This window comes from Squalius cephalus, assembly GCF_949319135.1.
Source record: "Squalius cephalus genome assembly, chromosome: 24".
Taxonomy (NCBI): domain Eukaryota; kingdom Metazoa; phylum Chordata; class Actinopteri; order Cypriniformes; family Leuciscidae; genus Squalius; species Squalius cephalus.
This window is the reverse complement of record NC_137145.1, coordinates 14,932,932-14,956,730: the sequence shown is the minus strand read 5'-3', so window position 1 is coordinate 14,956,730 and position 23,799 is coordinate 14,932,932. Positions and strand designations below refer to the sequence as shown.

The window sequence follows — 23,799 nt, the reverse complement described above, 5'->3', positions numbered from 1 at the left end:
TCACATTAGAATGATTTCTGAAGGATCATGTGACACTGAAGACTGAAGGAATGATGCTGAAAATTCAGCTTTGCAATCATATTGATAAATTACATTTTAAAATATATTACAATAGAAAACAGTTGTTTTTTAAAAAACTTAACTTAATTTTTGATCAAATACAGTAAATAAAGCCTTGGTGAGCATAAGAGACTTTCAAAAACATTAAAAAATCTTAGCGACCCCAAACTTGTGAACACAAGTGTATATTACATTCTATCTAATGTGCATTGGCTTTTCAGACACAAACTTATCCAATGATTATATGAGATCAGGGGCCGTATTCACAAAGCATTTTATCTTACCACTAGGAGTACTCCTAAATCACACTAAAAGATTTTAGCTAGGAGTTTTCTCTTAAAAGTTATTCACAACGCCTTTCAGACCTACTCTTAGTAAAGAAAAATGACAACTCCTAAACTAAGAGTGAGTCTTCGTTGTTATGGATGACGTCATTACTCATGCACGAGCTTGACTGAAGTGACCACCTTGATTGGCTGATGATTGTAATGCGGGAATGATTCCTCACACCTCCCCTACGATGATGAGTGACAGGTGACAGGTCTGAGAATGCGTGCGCTACACAAGTAGTGCGAAGGATGGAAGATGATGAATAACTGAATAAATAGCCTAAATGAATAAAGAGTAAGGCAAAACAAATAGCCGAGTAGCCTAATGAAACATATGGATTCATGCAATATCTTTGCAACATTATTGAATTAATCTGTCTCTATATGCCTCTGCCTACGTTTGCAAAGAGAAGAACATTTTAATTTGATTCACAATGAAACGTTACAAATAGTTTACATGCAATGAGTAGCCTAGTTTTGGTTGTTGTTGGTGGCGTTATTGCATCCCTAGTTATGCCTACAATGCAGAATTGTTCCCTCACGATTGGAAGCTCCTGTAGCCGCCGCATACGCATTTCAAAACATCGCAATGTGAAATGCCACAAAAAGCGGTTTGTGAATAGGTCTTAGTGAGTTAGGAGTCCTCTCGACTTCTTTTAAGCTGTCCCAGGCTTAGGTGCTACTTTTAGGGCTAAAATGCTTCGTGAATTACTCTTAGTCAAAAAAATTAGGAGTCCTAAAGTTACGAGTGACACGCCCATTATTTTTAGGAGTTGCTCCTAAATTCGCCAGTTAGGAGCTACTTTTAGCCTTAAAATTCTTTGTGAATACGGCCCCAGTTCTTTTTTCAGACACATTTAGTTCTTTAAAAATATCTCCGGTTCAGCCGCTCAATATACTGAACCACCATTACATCTAGCAAAGAAGTGGGTGACTCAGAGGTAGGCATGATGTTCAAGAGACCGAAAGAAAAAAAACAACAACAAAGCTTCTAAAAACATCCCAGGCTATTTTGTATATTTTTTGTTCAATGTTGCAGATTAAACACATGCATTATCTCCATATTGCAAATGCTTTTTTCTGTCTTTCAGTAGACCTCAATTATCATAGCATTTGATATCTCTTCCTACCTGCGAGCTTTCAGCGCACCCCCGCATGTCCGCGGCCCTTCTTTTCATCTCGAATTCTCCACACAGCTCTGTCTTGCTTTGAAAGCGTCTCGTCGATTAATGTAAATTGTCGACAGGTGTTTGAGAAAGGTTTGATAGGTCTGCACTGACTCTGTAATTAAACCATTCGAATTGGAAAGTTAGTTGCAGATTTCAAAGGGTCATTTCTGAGGGAGCGATGCACTTTTGTCTGCGAGGACCCAAACAGAGATGGCGTGATAACATCAAAAAGCCGTCGTGGATAAACCTGTCATCAAAAACACTTTTTACACAAGCTTTTTTTTTTATCTCCAAGCAGCTCGTTACAAAATACGTCTGTTTTTTTTAGCCGAGAGCCGTGGCTGAATCATTTGCCTGTTCATCATCACGACATCATCTCATATTCTCACAATTACGAGCGTATTTAAATGTGTAGCTTGAATAACCGGAGGCTTACATTGTTTTATTCTGTGTGTTTTTGTCTTTATCGCCTCCTCGGGGTCCCTGGATAATTAAAATTTTCATCTGTAATCCCAAACGCTGCGATAGTTTCCATCTAAATGTTACTTAAACCTCGCTATCTTTGCAGAAGTTATTTCTCCTTAGAAAAAAAGAAAGAAAACTCTGCTGCTTCCCCAGTGAGCTAATTATCAGTCTTATGGTGGGGTTTGTTTGCTGAGGCTGATGCCCCATGGGAAGCTTGACGTGACAGAGTCTGGCTGCTCTTTTTAATGGCGAGAGGGAGGGGAGGATGGGGTGGTCGGCATGCTGCGGTCCTATTGCTCCACGTGCAGTTTTTTCCTTTCAGGTTAATTATCCTTTTAGCTTTTGTGCGTGTGTGGCAGTGTGAGGTCAGGCATTAATATTTGAATGCGAGAGGGAGGTGGTTTTCTTCCGACGGGGCCTTCGGAGACCTGTCTGACCCAGTTGCCACAGAGTCGTTCACACATGATGGCTTACAACGACCCATTGGCTTAGACAAAAGCGTGCATCTGGAGTCACATCTGTGACAGGGATGGCTGTGATGTGACAAGCTTCCTGCTTTACAGCCAGAACCTTTCACTGCTTATTACCGTAAAGAGCCATTACGGAAGAGGAGACGCTACTGCATTACTGCAACTTTGCTTTCTGGTTTTATTAGACTTATATTGAGAAGGGGTTTATTGAAAGTTAAAATGGCTTTATCTTTTCCTGCTGGATTACTGAAATACTTTTTTGTTTTGAAGATCGTGTGACTTGAAAAGGTCAAACAAACCACAATGCAAAAAATACTTTTCTAAATAAGTATTAAAACTATATATCTTTAAAACAAGATGCATTTTCTTGAAGCAAAACTGCTTAGGAGATTTAGGGCCCTATTTTAACAATCTAAGCGCATGGTCTAAACCGCATCGCGCAAGTGCACTTTATCAAAAGTGGATTCGGACACACCCTAGTTTAAAGACGGGAAAAATGGTTGGCGCGCCCAGCGCTTGATCTTAAGTGGTTGTCCCTATTCTCTTAATGAGTAATGGGTGTGTTTTGGGCGTAACGTGCAATAAACCAAAGTGTAATTTCCCATTCCCTTTAAAAGCCAGTTGCGCTCGCGCAATGGAGGATTCGCTAATTACATGGCGGAATTTGCAGTTAGTCCAGAGAGGAAACGGATCTGCTCGTGCGCAAGGTTAAAGAGCGCAAGCAGACCATCTACGGGACAAGCCGGATTCCACCATATCTCTATGTACACAATAATAATCTTTTACATTGTAATCCTTTTATTTTTAATTTCTGGCATGTTTGTGTGCTGCTGCACGTCCCTGTTGTGTGTAATAAGCAAAGTGTACGCGCGTTGTGCACCCGCTTATAGGCGCATATTACTAATGCACCCTTTAAATTACAAAAAAAAAAAAAAAATACTGCACCATTGACTTGAGACCTGGAGTGCTTCTCAATATCCCTCCTCGTTTCCTCGCTCCTCCGTCCTCCATCCAATGACCCGGAAACCGATCAAGCTCAGCCATCTTGGAGGACATCTCAAATTCTCTAATTGCAGGAGGCGAGGATCGAGGAGTGAGGAGGCTTCCTGAGGAGTCATGAGCGAGGATACACAGGTGTATCCTTTGCGGAAGTGTTTTATCAACTAAACATGACACACTTATAAATTCTCATTCCCCTTCACATTGGTCACAATCATTTGAATTTATACTTTACCTTTGCAGTTTATATAAACCACACATCTCACATATATTATTATTATTTCTGAATTTCTTAAATAACCAAACTAAAACAACATAAGGGCCGATCCTTTGTGCGCTTCTGATGACACTGTGAAGTGAAGCTCGAGTTATCAAGTATTCCAATGTATAAATAAGCTTTTCTTCGATTCTTCCGTCCTCCTTTTCTTTCCTTGTAGCCTTCCCTCGCATCCTACAGGGGGTGGAGCTGAGAAGCGAGGAAAGGAAGTGAGGAAAGGAAACGAGGATCACCCCAGGTTTCAGTTGGTCAATGGTGCAGTCTATTTCAGTTGCCTCAAAATAGCAACGCTCCAACAATGCACCTGAACACAGCTCGTTTTCAGACCAGCACGCCCATGGGCGCACAGATGGGCCCAAATGCATTTGCTATTTAAACCACGCGGCGCAGGACGTGAAAAGGATAACTGCGTGAGGCTGAAACTAGCAAAAAACACTTGCGTAGCGCTGCATTGCATTGTATGATAGGGCCAAGGAAGGAAGGAAGGAAGGAAGGAAGGAAGGAAGGAAGGAAGGAAGGAAGGAAGGAAGGAAGGAAGGAAGGAAGGAAGGAAGGAAGGAAGGAAGGAAGGAAGGAAGGAAGGAAGGAAGGAAGGAAGGAAGGAAGGAAGGAAGGAAGGAAGGAAGGAAGGAAGGAAGGAAGGAATTTACCTAATGCAATATATATGTTTGTGTGTTCATTCAAAGTGAGTATAGAAAAGTACTGCAATACTTTTTATAAATAATCTGTTATGATTGACATGTATATAATTAAAATAAATCCTATCTATACTATGCTATTCTGTCAATCAAAAGTAATTTGACCGCCTATCTGCAGAGGACTCAACCAAGAGCTGAATATAAATGTAGAGGATTTTACTTTCTAATCGGTCTTGTTTTTGTTCCTTATAAAACAAGGTCATTATTTTGGCCCCTGATGCATGAGTGTTTCCTGTGTGAGTGAGGGTAAGACACATTCTCTCAATACATAAGCCTTATACCTGAGAGGCTATATACATTTGCCTCATTGTTATTCTTTTCTTAGAGCCAGTGTTTGAGTCTTGAGGGCTGTAAGATTCATTCTTTTATCAGCAGAGCCGTCACTCAGTCTGCACAAAACTCAGAGACCGAAGAGAGAACAATGTTTTGGTTTTGCAGAGGATATTTTGTTCTGAAATTCACAATGTCATATGGCTGAAAAAATCTGGGGTGGATAAATTGTTTCACAATATAGTAATTGTTGTCTTTCTCTCTTTTTTCATTTTAAACAAATGGGGAGAATAGATGATTGACATTTTCTGAAATACCTGTCAATCAGAGGATCAAACTACTGTAATATTATAAGAGCAGTTTTATTTTCTATACATTTTCTATGAGTTTTGAATCTTTTTCAACCCTGTTATCATGTCTAAATACAGAATAATGCCTTTGATTTGATGTTGCATTCTATTGATATGCATTAAATAAACATGGAAAAGTAAAGAGACCCAATTAAAAAATTATATTTGAAAAAATATGTCGGAATTCGTAACGGGTTGCAACAAATTTAGCCTAAATTAAGTTGCAATTCAGTTCGGGTCAGCTAGTTTTAGACCAAATATAGTTGGCTTATATTTCCTGTAAAAAAAAATATTTTTTTAATAATAAGTTGAGTAACTATGGAAGCTTGTTTCCGCCACTGAATAAAACATTTTAAAAGATAATTGCGACTTTTTATCTCACAATTGCGAGTTTACATCTCGCAATTCTGACTTTATTTCTCAGAATTGCGAGATATAAAGTCAGAATTGCGTGAAATAAAGTCGCAATTGCGTGTTATAAAGTCAGAATTGCGAGATATAAAGTCAGAATTGCGTGTTATAAAGTCAGACCTTTTCTGACTTTCAAATTCTGACTTTTTTTCTCGCAATTCTGACTTTATAACATAATTGCAAGTTTATATCTCACAATTCTGACAGCAATTGCGTATTATAAAGTCAGAATTGTGTGATATGAAGTTGCAATTGCGACTTCATTTCACGCAATTCTGACTTTATATCTCGCAATTCTGACTTTATAAGACGCAATTGGGACTTTATATCTCGCAATTCTGACTTTATATCTCGCAATTCTGACTTTATAACACGCAATTGCGACTTTATTTCACGCAATTCTGACTTTATATCTCGCAATTCTGAGAAATAAAGTCAGAATTGCGAGATGTAAACTCGCAATTGTGAGATAAAAAGTCGCAATTATCTCTTAAAATGTTTTATTCAGTGGCGGAAACAAGCTTCCATAAGTAACAGAGTTGAGTATCAGTTTGTGTAAAAATTTTAAACATTTGATTTGTTCACAACTAGCCCATTAAGTTAATTTTATCACACAACATTTGTGAATATAATATTTTAAAAAAAAGTCCTGGTACACCAAATTCTACTGTATTTATTGTATGTTATCATTCAAAGCTGTCACTGAAAATGCATCTGTCTAAATGTGTTGTTTTCTTCACTCTCTTTCCCTCCATTTTACCTATTACTTGCTCTATTTTTCACCTCCACTCTCCCTCGGTGACAAAAGACCACTTGTAGACTTCATTGGAAATGTTTGCAAAGGATCATGTATAATTGCATAGAAGGATCTGGGGCATGACAGGCCATGCAAAGAGGGAACTTCTTTTTTACTATTGGTCCCTGTGTGCGCCTCTGTTTCAAAAACATCACCAGGCTTTCACTAGTTCTCTTCACTAGTCTTTTCTATAGATTTGTCTCTGGCTAGAGTTTTCTTTTTTTTCTCCATCAGTTCAGTGTGCTATAAAAAAATCTGTTTATATGTTGACTCAATCCTGACCTACGGTATTTGAAAATAGCAATGCCTGAACAAGCTCCCACTCAGTCAGATGGTTTACAGTGTAACACAATGCAATACACAGCCAGTACAGACAGATATCGATGCCGCGCTGTCCAAAGGCCACTAAAAACCTTATATGAAGCGCTCAATATGAAAAATCTATTTTCTCATACAAAATGTGTTTTTGCCTTTTGTGCAAGATAAATGTGCATTACACGCCCAGTATAGAGCCATATGATTTGAAATAATTATATATTGAAGAATCAATCCACCGCCTGTGGTGTTATAAAGCCCTGCGGTAATAGTGTTTCTGACAGGGAGCCGCTAAATCCCTCTGTGACTGATATAACAGAACAGCAGTCCTAATACTGAGCCAAATCTTCTTTTTCTTTTGACAGAGTGCACGGTGTTCTTTCCTCAGGCCAGCTTTGCCGTGGAAGAAGATATCGGAGAACTCCTGATCCCAGTGCACAGAAGGGGAGATGTCAGTGAGGAACTGATGGTGGTCTGTTACACCCAGCAAGGTGCAATACACAGCATACGCAACCTTATATATGCACTCGTTTTTAATCAGACAGTCTTTATATTTAATAGAATGGCAGATTATGATGGCCAAAAGTACTGCACAAACACTAAACTGGAGCTTGTAATTGTGTAAAATAAGAATATAATATTATACAAATATGCAAATTGTATGTACAAATACAAAACTGCTCATTTTACGTTAAGTTATTTATTTTCATGTAATGCTTTTTGTTAGTGGTGAAACTGCAGGGAGTTTGTGAAATTTCAATAGATATTCAATGCTAAAATAAATAAAAATGTATAATTAAAAATTAATTAAATTAAAGCTGCAAGCAGCATTTATCGGGGTTCAAGCAATTAAGGCCTTTAAGGCCTTTAAGCACAAAAACATCAAAAGTTATTAAGTTTTATTTAGCAATCATGTAACCACTGACATAATAGATGGAAAACACCATTTACAGCCAAAACAGGCAATTTAACATAGGAAATATATGGTTTTCAAATCTTTTTGACAGTTATAGCGCCATCTATGGTCTGATCTCCATGAAATTTTACATGCTTGTTCAGAATGTTATGGTACATATGCTCACCAAATTTCGTGAAGTTCTGAGTTTTCCTTTGGGATTTATAGGCTTTTGAGTGTATTTTTGTCCCGCCCCTTTGCTAAATGACCCTGTTACAGCCAGGCAAATGCAAAAGTTCAACTTTTTTTCGATGATTATTGATCTAGAGAGTCCAGAGAATTGTCCTAGACTGGTCTGGTTCCGATCGGGCGAAAAACCAGGGACTAGTTCGCCAAAGTAGGTTTTGGACAAAATTGCCCATAACATTTTTGGAGATAGTCATTTTGTCCGTCTGGAGCCAGGGATCACAGTGATGCTAAAATTGAGAATCTAGGACAAACTGTCTAGGAGTTATGAGCAATTTAGTAAATTTGGTCATTATAGCGCCACCTATGGGCCAATCTGGATCATAATCTCTGAACCTCTCCTCGATTTTTGTACTACCATCTGGCAAAGTTTCAAGTCTCCAGCCCTTACGGTTTGGGCTGCACGATGCGTTTTACGGCAGAAGAAAAATAATAAAAATCAGCACAATTACAATAGGGTTTCAGCACTTTGTGCTTGAACCCCTAATGATAGCCTCTACAAGATCTTATACAAATTATTATAAAATATGCCAACAGCTTGGTTGAAAAATTCATTAAATTTATTGAATGTTTAGTATTATTTAAAATCTTAGGGGCTACAAAAACTGTAAATAATTGATGATTCACAACGCTTGACCTGAGCAATATTCTTGTTTTCTTAATTTGTTGAAGAAGTGGTGTAGTTCAACCAAAAATGGGACACAAAAGTGAATATTTTTCAAAGAACCTCGGATGGAATAAACAGATGGAAAGGCTTTTGAAGTTATTCAATAGCTTTTTGCAACAGTCCAAATATTAGTCATCATTCACTAAGATTTTTTCCTGTCTTCAGAAGTCTTGTCTCTAGCCTTTCTTTGTGTTGAAATGGTTTTGTCTGTGTCATTCATTCTAAAACAACATTCATTTTTGTGTGTTTCTACTTTTGTGTCCATTGGTTTGCAATGGCGAGTAAAGAATGACAGTCATTTTTGAAAAGTTTCATTGTTATTTTTGGGTAAACTATCCCTTTAAAGATTCATACTTGCAACATTTCCTCAGATGTGTCTTATGTGGCTTTGAATGAATTCCCAGCATGTGTCCTTTCTGTGCCTGCTGCAGGCTCTGCCACAGGAACCGTCCCCACTTCTGTTCTGTCCTACTCTGACTACATCTCCCGTCCAGAGGAGCAGGTCAGCATTCTGCGCTTTGATAAGGATGAGACGGAGAAGCATTGTCGTGTGGTGATCATTGACGACTCACTGTATGAGGGCGAGGAGAGCTTCAACGTGACCCTCAGTATGCCTATGGGAGGCCATCTGGGGCCAGAATACCCCACTGCGAAAATCCTCATACTGCCGGACCAGGACGACGGTAAGTACTTGGTTGCTTTTGTATGATTTAAAGGAACAGGAAATTTTCTCTCCAGGAAGTATTGATTCTAATATTGACAGTTTGATGATGTATACACGTGACCTGAACAAAGAAAGTTACAAACGTGCATCTGAGTCATAAGTGGGAGCCGTGGCTTAGTGGTCCGCACACATGCTCTTGAGCTGTGGTGCTCATGTGGGAAATTTGAGTTTGAGTCTGGCTTGCATCATTTCCTGTTCCAGTTTTTTCCCCTCATTATTTCTCTCTCTCGCTCTCCCTTCTTTTTTATCAATAAAAAGTGCCAAAAGTACCAACATTTCTTTCAATAAAAAATTTAAATGAGGCAGACTTACAATTCAGTCTGTGAACCATACAAATTAGAGCTATTCACAGTCCATATCATGCTCAGACAGATATGTATTTGTCAGTTCAACACACAGTGATATCTCCAAAGCCTTGTATTGCGACAGAATTTTTGCGCGTCTCGTGTGCATACGGCAGCCAGCGGATGAACCCAGAATAGACACAATGCACATGTAAATGGGCAACGCTGAAGTTTGCACGGGAGTCTCTTTTTCCTCCAGCATTATGAGGCCTGAAATCACAGATAAAGTTGAGTTATTCTAAAGCCTTCTTTCCTCAAAGCAAGAGAATTAATTATTTTTCAGTGGAAAGCGAACAGATTTTTGTCCTTTTATCTCTGTTTTGCTGTTATTATGGCACCTCTCAAAAGTTTGCTGAGGAAAATAGGAGCCGGTGGCTTAGCCCACCTAAGACAGAAAGCGTGAAATTATACTCAGGAGAGAGCTGGAAGGGATAGAGTTCATCCTTTGGCTCACTATGACTTGGAAACTATACATTAACATTCGTGTATATAACGCTGTGTGTCTGAATCCCTGTGCTGCTCGACGCTGAACGTGGATTAGTGGTAATTCCCATGTGACACGAAAGTGAAAGCTTTCATCAAGTTAAGTTCAACTAAGCGTGCTGCATTCGGCATCAGACAAATAGTGTTTATTAAAGCGTAAATAGTGTGTGTGTGCGTTTAAGAAAGGTGCCGTGTAATTAGAGGATGTTCTTGACGCTTTGTTTTGGCATGTCTTTCTGACTCTTTATCTACCTCTCTTTCTCACACACAAACAGTACACCTCAGGCTACTAAAGTTTTTTTTCTGGGGCAATCCTCTTGTCTGTGGTACAATATCCTAAGGGTATTAGATCATATCTGCCTCTATCTGAGGCTGTTATCAGTAAATCTGGGCTAAAACCACCAAAACATCAATCAGCAGCTTGCAAAAGCAAAACACTTCTTAAATTCAGGGATAGAGCTGCAAATGAGTGTATCATTTCAGCCTATTGTGATTATTTAAGCTTAACGTAGAGGTTACAAGGCTTCTAAAGGCTTTAAACAATTATTATAAGATAAGTGTAACTATAATGAATTGTCTTTACTTAATCCAGGACATGAGCTGTGGAAGATAAAATTCAAATGAAACTCAAATCCAAGTGAGCTACAGTATTTTAAGACATTTATAAGCATTTTACAGCACGACAAGGTAGGAAGCAACATTATTCTTCCCTCTAAAATACAAGATTTTGGTCAAATTCTGAATTCAAATTCAGTTTTTTTTGTATTGCAACAAACTCAAATAGTTCAAAATCAACAGTCAACAAAAAGTTCATTTATACTCTATTCTGTAATGAAAGGTATCGATAGAATAAAGTCGATGACTTTTATTCAGCAAGGTTGCAATAAATTGATCAAAAGTGACAGTAAAGACATTTATAAGGTTACAAAAGATTTATATATTTTTTAAAAAATCCTGTGCTTTTGAACTTTAAATTAATCAAAGAATCCTGAAAAAAGTTATGGTTTCCACAAAAAAAATTAAGCAGCAACTGTTTTCAAAATTGCTAATGATAAGAAATGTTTCTCAGCATATTATTATGATTTCTGAAGGATCATGTGACACTGTAGTGGCGCGGTTAAGTGCTTATGTTTGGCAGAATCGTTCAGTTTATGATACAAGCGTGAAAATTGGCATGAGCAGTCTCCATAGGTCACTTGACAAGAAAATTGTCCGAGCCACTTGAAATTTCAAGATGGCGGCCATTTTTCAAGATGGCCGACACCTTAGTGGAGCAGTTAAGTGATATAGTGGTTTATTTGGTGATACAAGCATGAAAATTGGCATGAGCAGTCTCTGTGGGTCACTTGACAATAAGCCACCTACAGCTACTTGAAATTTCAAGATGTTTTTTTTTTCAATTTGAATTTTTTTTTTCATTTTTCAAGATGGCCACCACCTTAGTGGAGCAATTAGGCTTAAGAAATCATTTAGTTGGTGATACAAGCATTAAAATTGCCATGAGCCTAATTGCTCCACTAAGGTGGTGGCCATCTTGAAAAATGGCCGCCATCTTGAAATTTCAAGTAGCTGTGGGTGGCTTATTGTCTAGTGACCATCAGAGACTGCTCATGCCAATTTTCATGTTTGTATAACCAAATAAACCACTATATCACTTAACTGTTCCACTAAGGTGTCAACCATCTTGAAAAATGGCCGCCATCTTGAAATTTCAAGTAGCTGTGGGTGGCTTATTGTCTAGTGACCATCAGAGACTGCTCATGCCAATTTTCATGTTTGTATCACCAAATAAACCACTATATCACTTAACTGCTCCACTAAGGTGTCGGCCATCTTGAAAAATGAAAAATCTTGAAATTTCAAGTGGCTCGGACAATTTTCTTGTCAAGTGACCCATGGAGACTGCTCATGCCAATTTTCACGCTTGTATCATAAACTGAACGATTATATCACTTAGCCGCTCCACTACTGAGACTGGAGTAATGATGCTGAAAATGCAGCTTTGCCATCACAGGAATAAATTATATTTTAACATATGTTAAAATAGACAACAGTTCTTTTGAATTGTAATAATATTTCGCAACAGTAATGTTTTTCCTGTCTTTTTGATCAAATAAATGCAGCCTTGGTGTTGGTGAACTTCTTTCATAAACATAAAAATAATCTTACTGACCGCAAACATTAGAACGGTTGTGTATGTGTACATGCTTTCTATTTTATAATAATTTTAGAGCATTGCTTCATTGGCTTAGCATCGTGATCATTTCAAATTCATTCATTCTTTTTTTAAACTTTTTTCAAAAATGCGACATTCGTGTAAGAGATGAAAAACAGCAATGCCACAATCTTTCTGTCTGTGTGTGTGAAGAGGGTTGTTTTTCTACATTCTTTCTATTTGAAATGCTGACTGTGAATAGTAAAAATGAAATTCTACGTAACCCCTAAATCTGCATCATCCTGTTCTCCTCAGTCTCTCTATTTCTCTCTTGTGAACACATACTCGCACATACTTAAGCATGAATTATTGATCTGGTGGCCCTAGTTGGGCTGCTCAAGTAGGTTGTGTATCATTTCTGTTTTTATTTTTCTGTTTATCAAGGTTTCAGATCCAAATGAAGAGAGTCTGTGAAATATTTGCTGTGTGATTTAGATTTATGTGGAGTGGTTAACTGCAGATGGAGAGATAAACATCTCTCCAGCAGAGTAAAGCAGAACACCTTCCCCCAAATACCAGACACCATGAGGAAAAAGACTGCGTGTGTGTGTGAGGCAGGAGTTTGCAGGTAAACAGACAAAGGTCGACTCCCTCAGGCAATGCACGGGTGATTTTATCTCCGAATGCTGGAGAGAAGATCTCAACGAGCGAGGAAAGAAGGTCAAAACTACAGCTGAAAATTCAGTCCAAAACTCAATTACTCTCTCTCAGTTGTGTGTATGTGTGCTAAACATGAGAACTGGTTTGACGCTGCCTGTGTATGAGATAAACCGCGTTGGGAAGTTACTACATCTTGCGAATGAACTATAATTTTTCCAGTTGCTTGAAAGTAGTTTAGCTGTTTTTTATTTTTAAATAGTGTTGCTTTTTCATTCGTTTGTTGAGTCGGGTGGACTGAGTTTGGAAGTTCCACTCCGCACTTCTGTCTCTCTCTGAGAGCTAATGAACTGCATCAAAACAAACAAGGTCTGGATGCCGAGCTCAGTGTTATTTGGCCGACAGCGACTGAGCTCACTGCAGATTAAAACTGAAGAGATGTTCTGCTGCAGGGATAAATAGTACTGCAAAAACTAGTGGAAATAGTCGAACATAGACAGACTGCAGGATAATCTGGCTACTTAAACAGAAAGAAACCTCTTGATTTACAGTATTTGTAAAATAACCAATCATAGGTTGCTGAAAATGAGAATTTACTACAAAAAATATACTTGCACAGGGAAATTAATGAAGTGTGGTCAGCAGCAACAATGAGAAGAACAGACAAAAACTTTAAAAAAAAATCTTACAGACCCCAAACCTTTGAATGGTACTATATATTATATTATATTATATTATATCGCAGATAGCACATGCATATCATTGAGACGTCAATTTATTGTGTGTGTTTTCATCTGGATTTTTTTAAACGAGCATTAGCTTATCTGCAAAAAGTCAGATTTTAAATAGGCATTATATTATATTATATTATATTATATTATATTATATTATATTATATTATATTATATTATATTATATTATATTATAAATACGTATAATATAATGCTCTAAAATGCATAGAAATGCTCATATACAAAAGTTCAGGGTGTGTAATATTATTTTAATGTTCATGAACACCAAGGCTGCATTTATTTAATCAAATCAGTGATCAAAAACTGTAATATTGTGACATATAATTCCAATTTAAGGCTTACCTGAGGCCTGTTTGTAGTGCTATGTAAGTGCCTACAATTGCCAGATGAGTTTTGCATTTTGAACAGAGTGATAACAGGTGATTTTGTTTTTGAACAAAGTGTCTAATGTAAGAAAATGTGTGTAGTGTTTCGCAATAAGTGTGTTACAGAATTGCAAACAAAGTGCAAAGTTGACAATGTGTTTAAGGTATGCTACAAGAAGTTTAGGTATTGAGGCTTTGGTCTAAGCATTCGGTTTTAGTGTGTAAGCAGTGGACAAAAACTGTAATGCTTGACATGATGCTTTCTGCTCAACATTGTTTGTATAACAGTGTAGCCCTGAGTGGAGGTGGAGAATATGAGAAGTACATGTCTGTTTGACGGAAGTAAATCTACAGAGGCACCTGTCTATAGTTTGAAATTAATGCCTTGACAGCATGCGCTTCTGTCTGACAGATGTTCATAGTTGGAGACTAGCAAATGTTTATGTCTAGAGAAACTCAAACATTAGCACACAACACAGCATGCTCTGACTGTCAATGAGCTTTGCATTCACATTAAATACACTAAATAACCCCCTCGTGCATTAGCTTTCAGGGTTGCCGATTTCAGGACGCAGCATAAAGATGCACCCCAAACCTTGTAGATCATCAAGAACTGCCGCACACTGAGCTAAAATGGTGTTCTCAGTCAGCAGTATCAGCAGCATCAGAGAGCCAGCTGTCTGAAAAAAAATGCTTTGTGCTGTTTCCTGTTCTGCCATTTATTGTGTGGAATGTACACACAGGTATTATTGCTCACATAAATCTGTCAGTACTAAATCAGTGGTGTTGAAGCCTCGGGGCATAAAGACTGCCTCTGCATTAGTGAACCACCTGTGTAGCTCCAGACTAAATCAATACTTACTTTAATGCTCAGATGTGGATAGTGGACCAGTGCTCATGCTGTTAGGTGGTATAGTTTATCTTGGTTCATTTAAATTTTTTATTGATTTTGAATATTTACCATGCATGTGTATTATAGTTGATATTTTTTACAGGTCAAGAGAAAATACAATATTAATGTTAAATATCTATCTATCTATCTATCTATCTATCTGTCTATCTGTCTGTCTGTCTGTCTGTCTGTCTAGTTGATATTTTTTACAGGTCAAGAGAAAATACAATATTAATGTTAAATATCTATCTATCTGTCTATCTGTCTATCTGTATAGTTGATATTTTTTACAGGTCAAGAGAAAATACAATATTAATGTTAAATATCTATCTATCTATCTATCTGTCTATCTGTCTGTCTGTCTGTCTGTCTGTCTGTCTGTCTATCTGTCTATCTGTCTGTCCGTCCGTGCGTCCGTCCGTCCGTCCGTCCGTCCTAATCTTAGAATTTACTTGTCTGTCTGTCATTTTTAATAATTAATACTTTTATTCATCAAGGATGCGTTAAATTGATCAATATGGCAGCAAAGACTTTTACATTGTCACAGAATATTTATATTTTGAATATATACTAACTTCTAAACTTTCTATTTATCCTGAATGAAATGTTTTAAGTTTTTATAAAATTAAGCAGCACAACTGTTTTCAACATTAAAGGGGGGGTGAAATGCTATTTCATGCATACTGAGTTTTTTACACTGGTAAAGAGTTGGATTCCCATGCTAAACATGGACAAAGTTTAAAAAACTAAGTTGTACGTTTGAAGGAGTATTTTTGTTCCAAAAATACTCCTTCCGGTTTGTCACAAGTTTCGGAAAGTTTTTTTCGAGTATGGCTCTGTCTTACGTAAGATAGGGCGGAATTTCCTTATGGTCCTAAGGGCACTTCTCCGGTAAGATCGCGGCCGCGCGCGCACTCGTAGACTAGATCAAGAGAGTGAAAGCAGTTCGCCATCAAAGCGCCCTGCCCGGCTTTTGGGAAGTCAATGTCACCAAAGAAGTGTGTTTTTGGTTGCCAGGGCAAGACAACCCTGCACAGATTCCCAAAGAACCCAGCGTTAAGGAACCCGTGGCAGTTTGTTTTCCTGAGCATAAACGGAGTTGTGTAAGACTTTTGTTCCCTGCATTTCGACGATGATTGTTTTATAAACAAAGCCCAGATCTACGGATTTGCAGATCGTCTAATGCTTAAGGATCGAGCAGTCACAATTATAAAGGTTCGCGGTCGTGCGTTGGAACCGGACGGTGAGTAAAACTGTTTGTTGAACAAATGTCTCTGTGTGTTGTCACTAGCTTGGCGCGTTAGCACAGCTTTAGCTTCGCCCACACGGCCCGCCCCCAGCCGCTCGGTTTTTTCCGGAAAGACTCGGTACAGCCTATCTTTATGTTAAAAATTTAATAAAACAAAATACTTTTTGGAGATATGAAGGATGCAATATTACTCTATAGGTACTCAAGATTAACAGGAGATTGAGTGAAAATGAGCATTTCACCCCCCCTTTAATAAAAACATTTCTTAAATAAATTAGTTATTTAAAATTATATTAAATTGTAATCAAATTTTACAATATTAGGGCGATTCCACAGTTTCTGTCCACAAGGGGTGTAATGAACAATATAGATTGAATAATACCCAGTTGTTGTAATTTTTTTATTTTTAGTTCACTATTTTGTTAAAGATAGATGTAAGAAATAATAAAGTTACTTTTATCCCACTAAGCCTTGGCATTATCGTGTAATGAGACTTTATTTTATTTCCGTCCCCAGAAATTGCGGATGTCAGGGTAGGACATTCAGTGCATCTGGTTTTTCCTAAGTCATTTCTTTCATTTCCTTTAATAAAATCCTGAATTTTGGCGCATAACATTTATTTTGGTGTGTCTTCTACAAAATACTACTACTAACACTGAAAGTAGAATTCCCTTAATCCACCACGATGCAATGGAAACATTTACTAACGTTCGTTACACTTTCTGTCCAAGCAGTTACGCACGTTAAAATACGATTCTAAAGGAAGCGGAGATATAATTTTTCCATGTAATTCTATCAGTAGCATAACGATAAAACCATCTTGAGTGGGTTAAATTCTCATATGCGTTGCTACATGATAAATTGTTAATAAATCGGGATAAAACAGGGGCCGAGATTTTCTGTCAAAAAATCATAACGCTCGAACATTTTATTCTGACGCTGAATTTCCATCTCCTAATGTCTCAACGGTTCTCATGTCAGAAATAAGATTGTCTAGGTCACGGTCGCTCTGCGCGGGAGGAAGAGTTAAAAGGATTTCACGGATTTCGACGAATGTGGGTAAGTTTGTGGATTCTGTCCAAAATGTTACAAACGTTAAAATGATACGAACGTGGTAAACTTTGGTTAAGTAAACATTAAATAGGATCATTGTGGTGAGAAAGGATAAAAGAGTGTGCAAGTCGGATGATTGCGAGTGGTTTCGGACCGAAAGCGTCGTTCATCGTGAAAGAGCATGCATGAATGGTGGTTCTCTTACGAGAGGTTCTCTCGTATTGCGTAAGGAACTTACGCTACGGGAAAAGTCATCTTTTCTCGAGATACTGAAGCCAAAAAATTATCCTTAATTAATTTTTCATAATTTGTCAACGCAGTGCAGCAGGCAGCACAGCAGAGCTAGAGCGGGCAATACTGCGTGCTCATTGGCTGCCGCGCGGCAACTGCTTAAGCCTACCAGTGAGCCCCGCGTGACGTCACGCCCAATCAGGGTGCGCGCGCCCTCGCGCGTCACAGCCCGCCAGAAGGGGCGGCGTCAGAGCGTATAAAAACAGGGCTCGGAGGCTTAATTCTCTGATTTCTGTCTCTTCAGCGAAGCTCTTCGCATCGCTGCTCTCTGAGAGAAGCCGTCGCCGTCGAAACCAGCAACGAGCCAGCCTAGGACAGCCTGAGGAAGCCGGACGAATCTTCGCCGCCTTCAGCCTGCCGTGCCAGCTCAGCTATCCGGCGATATATCCTTTCTCATTATGTGTTTCACTGATGTATCTTTACACGAGGCGTTGTTTCAAATGCCTCGCACCACTCCCCGCTCTCTCTCTCCCTCTGTCGAGCCGCGCAACTGCGCCTCTCACAAGGTGTGTTAGAGATGCGGATGATTACGGGGCTCGCTCTCTCCCTCTGTTCGAGCCGCGCAAAACGTGCCGCTCACAAGGGATCGCAGACGCGTACGGTCACGGGGCTAGCTTTCTTTACGTTACAAGAAAGCTACCCCCCTCCCCCCCGCCCGCCGTCTCCCGGCGAAAGGAGAAAAGAGTGTTCTAGACCCGCCAAGGCAGTTCTAACCTCCATCTATAACATATTTCTCAGTCCCCTCCTAGTTCAGGCTACTGGGAATATCTATACTGCAGTAAACGAGCCTGTCACAGCACACGCACGCCTGCAAACAGGATAACGCTCTCTGGCTACTCGCCCTCCCCGCACTCTCTCCCTCTGTTCGAGCCGCGCAGACTGCGCCGCTCACAAGGGATTGCAGAAGCTGACAGTCGCGGGGTTAGTTTTCTTTACGTTACAAGAAAGCTACTGTCCCCGCGTCCGTCACTCGCCGGTGATAGGAGAAAAGAGAGTGTTCGAGTCTCACCGAGGCTTGGCTACCGCCTTTCTCACATATTTCTCAGTCCCCTCCAAGTTCAGGCGGCTGAAAATATTAATATTGCAGTAAACGAGCCTGTTACAGTACACGCACGCCTGCAAACATGATAACGCTCTCTGGCTACTCGCTCTCCCCGCACTCTCTCCCTCTGTTCGAGCCGCGCGGACTGCGCCGCTCACAAGGGATTGCAGAAGCTGACAGTCGCGGGGTTAGTTTTCTTTACGTTACAAGAAAGCTACTGTCCCCGCGTCCGTCACTCGCCGGTGATAGGAGAAAAGAGAGTGTTCGAGTCTCACCGAGGCTTGGCTACCGCCTTTCTCACATATTTCTCAGTCCCCTCCAAGTTCAGGCGGCTGAAAATATTAATATTGCAGTAAACGAGCCTGTCACAGCACACGCACGCCTGCAAACATGATAACGCTCTCTGGCTACTCGCTCTCCCCGCACTCTCTCCCTCTGTTCGAGCCGCGCGGACTGCGCCGCTCACAAGGGATTGCAGAAGCTGACAGTCGCGGGGTTAGTTTTCTTTACGTTACAAGAAAGCTACTGTCCCCGCGTCCGTCACTCGCCGGTGATAGGAGGAAAGAGAGCGTTCGAGTCCCACCGAGGCTTGGCTTCCGCCTCTCTCACATATTTCTCAGTCCCCTCTAAGTTCAGGCGGCTGGAAATATTAATATTGCAGTAAACGAGCCTGTTACCTTACACGCTCGCCTGCAAAACATGACGACGCTCCGGCTACTCGCCCCGCTTCCCGCGCAAACTGCGCCGTTCTCAGGGATGTCAGAGCGGACGGTCACGAGTAATGCTCAGCACCCCGCGTGCCTCACTCACCGGCGGAATGAGGAGGGAGATGTTTGTAGCCCCGCTGAGGCCGGGCCATTCTCCAATTCCCATACGTTTCTCAGCCCCCTCTGAGTTTAGGCGGCTGAAAATGTTAATGTTGCAGCAACGAGCCTGTTATAATACACGCACGTCTGCACGCTATCGCCGACGAAAAACATGACCCGCACTCTCTTATGCTCGAGCGAACCGATAGCCTATGCACTCTTCCCCTGTGGCTCAGTGGCAGAATAACAGGCTTTCACACCAGAGACCCGTGTTCGATCCCGGCTCTGGCAGCAAAAATTTTTATGCTGTTCGCTGATCCAAGCTCGCGGCCAGCTTCTCACACGCAGAAAGTGTGTGTATTGCAGCCAATGAGTCAGTTATACAACTCGCTCGCCTGCACACAAACGCTGTTCGTACAGCGGCCCAGAAAATCTGGCAAAGAGTGTTAATTCTGGTTATTCGGCTCACGCCGACGGTGTTTGAGTGTAGTAAATATGCCCACGACCCAGTGTTCATTTCTACACACAAGCACAATTCCCCCTGTGTACCCCACAGAGCACACTCACATAAAGCGCGCACTTGCCGCTCGAGTGTTAAGTGTAGGAAAGGTGCCCGCTCACGAGTGCTCACAACCACACGCTGTTCGCTCTGTCTCACACGTTCAGGGTTCAGATATCGCCACTGCCACCGGCCGTGTTTTAATAAAGAGTCCTGTGCCCGCTCCCCTGCGTTCACACTCTGCTATAAACACTCACGCGCGCTCTCTCAGCGCAATCCGGCCGGTCACTGCTATCAGCGAGTCCCCGTCTCGCAGCACTGTCTCGGCGCGCACCGCGCGCCCGCCACTGCAGTTCCCTCGTCCCGCGCTATGCAGCGGGCAGGACTCAGAGGCCATTCGACCCGTAGCTATGAGTGCGAATGCATGGAAAGCTATTCCGGGTGTGTCGACATGGGTGCTGGACACGGTAATACAGGGCTATTCGCTACAGTTCAGTCGTCGGCCTCCGCGCTTTCAAGCCCGGACCGAAATGAAAGTGAACGCAGAAGCAGCCCATCTGCTTCATGCAGAAATAGCGAAGCTGCTACGAAAAAAAAAAAAAAAAAAAAAGGCGATAGAGAGAGTTCCTCCTTCTCTGACCGAGGCGGGCTTTACAGCCGTTATTTCCTCGTGCCCAAGAAGGACGGTGGGCTCAGACCCATATTAGATCTGAGACATTTGAACAGGGCTCTCATGAGACGGCCGTTCAAAATGCTTACGACCAGGCAGATCCTCGCGCTAATTCGCCCGAGGGACTGGTTCATATCTCTCGATCTGAAAGACTAGCGCAGTCAAAAGAGGAACTCATCTCTCACAAGATAGCGCTTCTCAGTCATCGGGAAAGCCTGGGTCTTTCGGTGAACTGGGCCAAGAGCTCACTTATCCCCAGTCAGTCAATTTCCTTCCTAGGAATAGAACTGGACTCGGTGGCGATGACGGCCAGGCTGTCAGAACAGCGCGCGCGCTGTGTTCGACACCTCGCGGCATCCTTCCAAAAGGGCAGATACCTCCCTCTGAAACGTTTCCAGAAGCTGTTAGGCCATATGGCATCAGCCGCAGCGGTCCTACAGCTGGGTTTACTTCGAATGCGCCCGCTTCAATGCTGGCTGAAATCGAAAATACCCCGCGGAGCGTGGGTTTCGGGCAGCGCTCAAGTCAGCGTGACTCAGGTCTGTGTCTCAGCCCTGCAGCCCTGGCTAGCGCCCGAATGGTACCGACAGGGAGTGACAATGGGAGTCATCTCACACCGCAAAGTGGTCTCGACAGACGCGTCCAACATGGGTTGGGGAGCGCTTTACGGGGGCAGACCAATCTGCGGCCCCTGGTCGGGCCCAGAGCGGAACCTCCATATAAACTGTCTGGAGATGTTAGCGGTCGAGAAGGCTTTGAAGCATTTTCTCCCATACTTGCGGGGACACCACGTGCTAGTTCGCTCAGACAACATGTCAGTGGTGTCCTACGTGAACCGCCAGGGCGGACTCAGATCCAGAGCCCTGCGCGCTCTAACAGAACGCCTTTTGGTCTGGGCTCAGGGCTCGCTGCGCTCGCTGAGAGCCGCGCACGTGCCCGGGCACCTGAACGACGACCCGGACAAACTGTCCAGGGACAATGTTACCCCAGGGGAATGGGCGTTATACAGCCAGACGGTACAGACGTTGTGGCGCCGCTTCGGCGAAGCGAAATTGGACCTTTTTGCCACAAGCGAGAACGCTCAGTGCAAAAGGTTCTTTTCGAAGAGCAAGGATGCGCTGGCCCAAGTTTGGCCCAGTGTCCCGTTGTACGCTTTCCCCCCGATCTCAATGCTGCCTCAGGTATTAGCAAAGATCAGGGAAACGCGCTGCGCAGTGCTCCTCATAGCCCCGCACTGGGAGAACCAACCCTGGTTCCCGGAGCTGGTGAGCCTGTCAGACACAGCCCCGTGGCCGATTCCGGCGAGGAGAGACCGTCTCTCTCAAGCCCGAGGGTCAATTCTGCATCCCCATCCAGAGCGCTGGTCTCTGCATGCGTGGGTAATCAACGAATATTCGCTGATCTACCAGAAGGGGTAGTTAACACGACCTCGCAGTCCAGAGCCCCCTCGACGAGGCGGCTCTATGCGTCTAAATGGTCAGTGTTTAACAAATGGTGTGCAGGGAAGAGTTTGAACTCTCAGTCCTGTGGGGTTCCACAGGTTCTGAACTTCCTCCAAGAGCTCTTGGACGCGGGCAGGTCCCCCTCCACGCTCAAGGTGTATGTTGCGGCGATTGCTGCGTTCGCCGACTCGGCGCGCGGCCGCGCACTAGGAAGAAACAAACTCATTACCCGTTTCCTGCGAGGCGCCAGGAGGCTGAACCCTCCGCGGCCACCTTCGGTTCCGATATGGGATCTGTCTTCGGTCCTGGAGGCCCTTAAAGCTTTTCCCTTCGAGCCGTTAGACTCTGTGGGTCTCTAATACCTCACTTTCAAAACCGTTTTTCTGCTGGCCCTCGCCTCAGTAAAACGTGTGGGTGACTTGCATGCGCTATCAGTTAGCGCGTCGTGTCTCGAGTTTGGACCTAACGACTCGTTAGTCATTCTCAAACCTAGACATGGCTATGTCCCTAAAGTGTTGGGTACTCCTTTCAGAGCACAGGTTATCTCCCTCTCAGCCCTGCCGCCGGCAGCCAGCGAGGTCGATAATAACCTCCTTTGCCCTGTCAGGGCGTTAAGGCTTTATATTACGCGCTCTGCAGCCTTCAGGCTCTCAGAGCAGCTCTTTGTTTCGTTTGGTGGGCACACCAAGGGTCTCGCCGCCTCGAAACAGACGCTATCCAGATGGATAGTGGACGCTATTGCGACAGCATACGCGTCCAAAGACCTGCAGTGCCCTCTGGGCATACGGGCTCATTCCACCAGAGGCGTTGCCTCATCGTGGGCATGGTCCAGTGGGATTTCCATTTATGACATTTGTACGGCAGCAGGCTGGGCCTCCCCGTCTACATTTGTTAGGTTTTATAACCTGGAAGTTCCCGCCCTGCAGGCTAAACTTCTTGCAGTCTAAAATCATGTTCATGCCCTGCTCTTCGCAGGCTGGATATTAGATTTGACTCTTCTGGTCGAGCCGCACTTTCAGGGAAAGCTTTTATATACAGACCGGCTGCGCCGCTCTGTTTCTCCCTACGGGTGCTTATGTACATGTGTTGGCCCGCATTGCTGGCCACCTCTCTCCCCACTCTTCACTCCCCGGGTCCCCTCCCCCTGGAGTTGTGTGTGGATGCATGGCGCGCACGGCGTTGACAAAGGGTTCCCGTAGCGTAAGTTCCTTACGCAATACGAGAGAACCTCTCGTAAGAGAACGATACTCGGTTACTCACGTAACCTCGGTTCTCTCTAGAGAGGGAACGAGTATTGCGTTCCCTGCCGTGCTTGCGCCTCGAGCTCATGTCGCTTCATTCGACAGAAACCAGAGAATTAAGCCTCCGAGCCCTGTTTTTATACGCTCTGACGCCGCCCCTTCTGGCGGGCTGTGACGCGCGAGGGCGCGCGCACCCTGATTGGGCGTGACGTCACGCGGGGCTCACTGGTAGGCTTAAGCAGTTGCCGCGCGGCAGCCAATGAGCACGCAGTATTGCCCGCTCTAGCTCTGCTGTGCTGCCTGCTGCACTGCGTTGACAAATTATGAAAAATTAATTAAGGATAATTTTTTGGCTTCAGTATCTCGAGAAAAGATGACTTTTCCCGTAGCGTAAGTTCCTTACGCAATACTCGTTCCCTCTCTAGAGAGAACCGAGGTTACGTGAGTAACCGAGTATCGTTTTATACATTTTGACAGATTCTGCACATCTTGTTCGTAAATTAGACGGAAATTTTCAGTCTGTCCAACTTCCAACGTTGTTTTCTGCGTATTTTTGACTCAATAAGCTGTTCATGAAAGTCAACATCGTCAATGACATTTTTCTTTTTTTTTTTTTTTTTTGATGATTTTTTTTTTCTGTCCAATGTTCATAAGAATATAGCTTTAGGCTGACGAAGTTAACATGTTAATAGTGCGTTAACACAATCTGTATGATCT

At 42.3% G+C, this 23,799-nt stretch overlaps 1 protein-coding gene across 2 annotated transcripts in view; it reads left to right on the top strand.

Annotated features, from left to right (window-relative positions):
- The window catches only part of frem2a (FRAS1 related extracellular matrix 2a), a 70,391-nt gene that overhangs the window by 23,771 nt on the left and 22,821 nt on the right, over nucleotides 1-23,799 (top strand). For both annotated transcript variants that reach the window (XM_079860949.1, XM_079860950.1), the window contains exons 5-6: nucleotides 6,975-7,100; nucleotides 8,849-9,100. In XM_079860949.1, coding sequence (XP_079717075.1) covers nucleotides 6,975-7,100; nucleotides 8,849-9,100 — 378 coding nt within the window. The remainder of the gene's footprint in view (nucleotides 1-6,974; nucleotides 7,101-8,848; nucleotides 9,101-23,799) is intronic.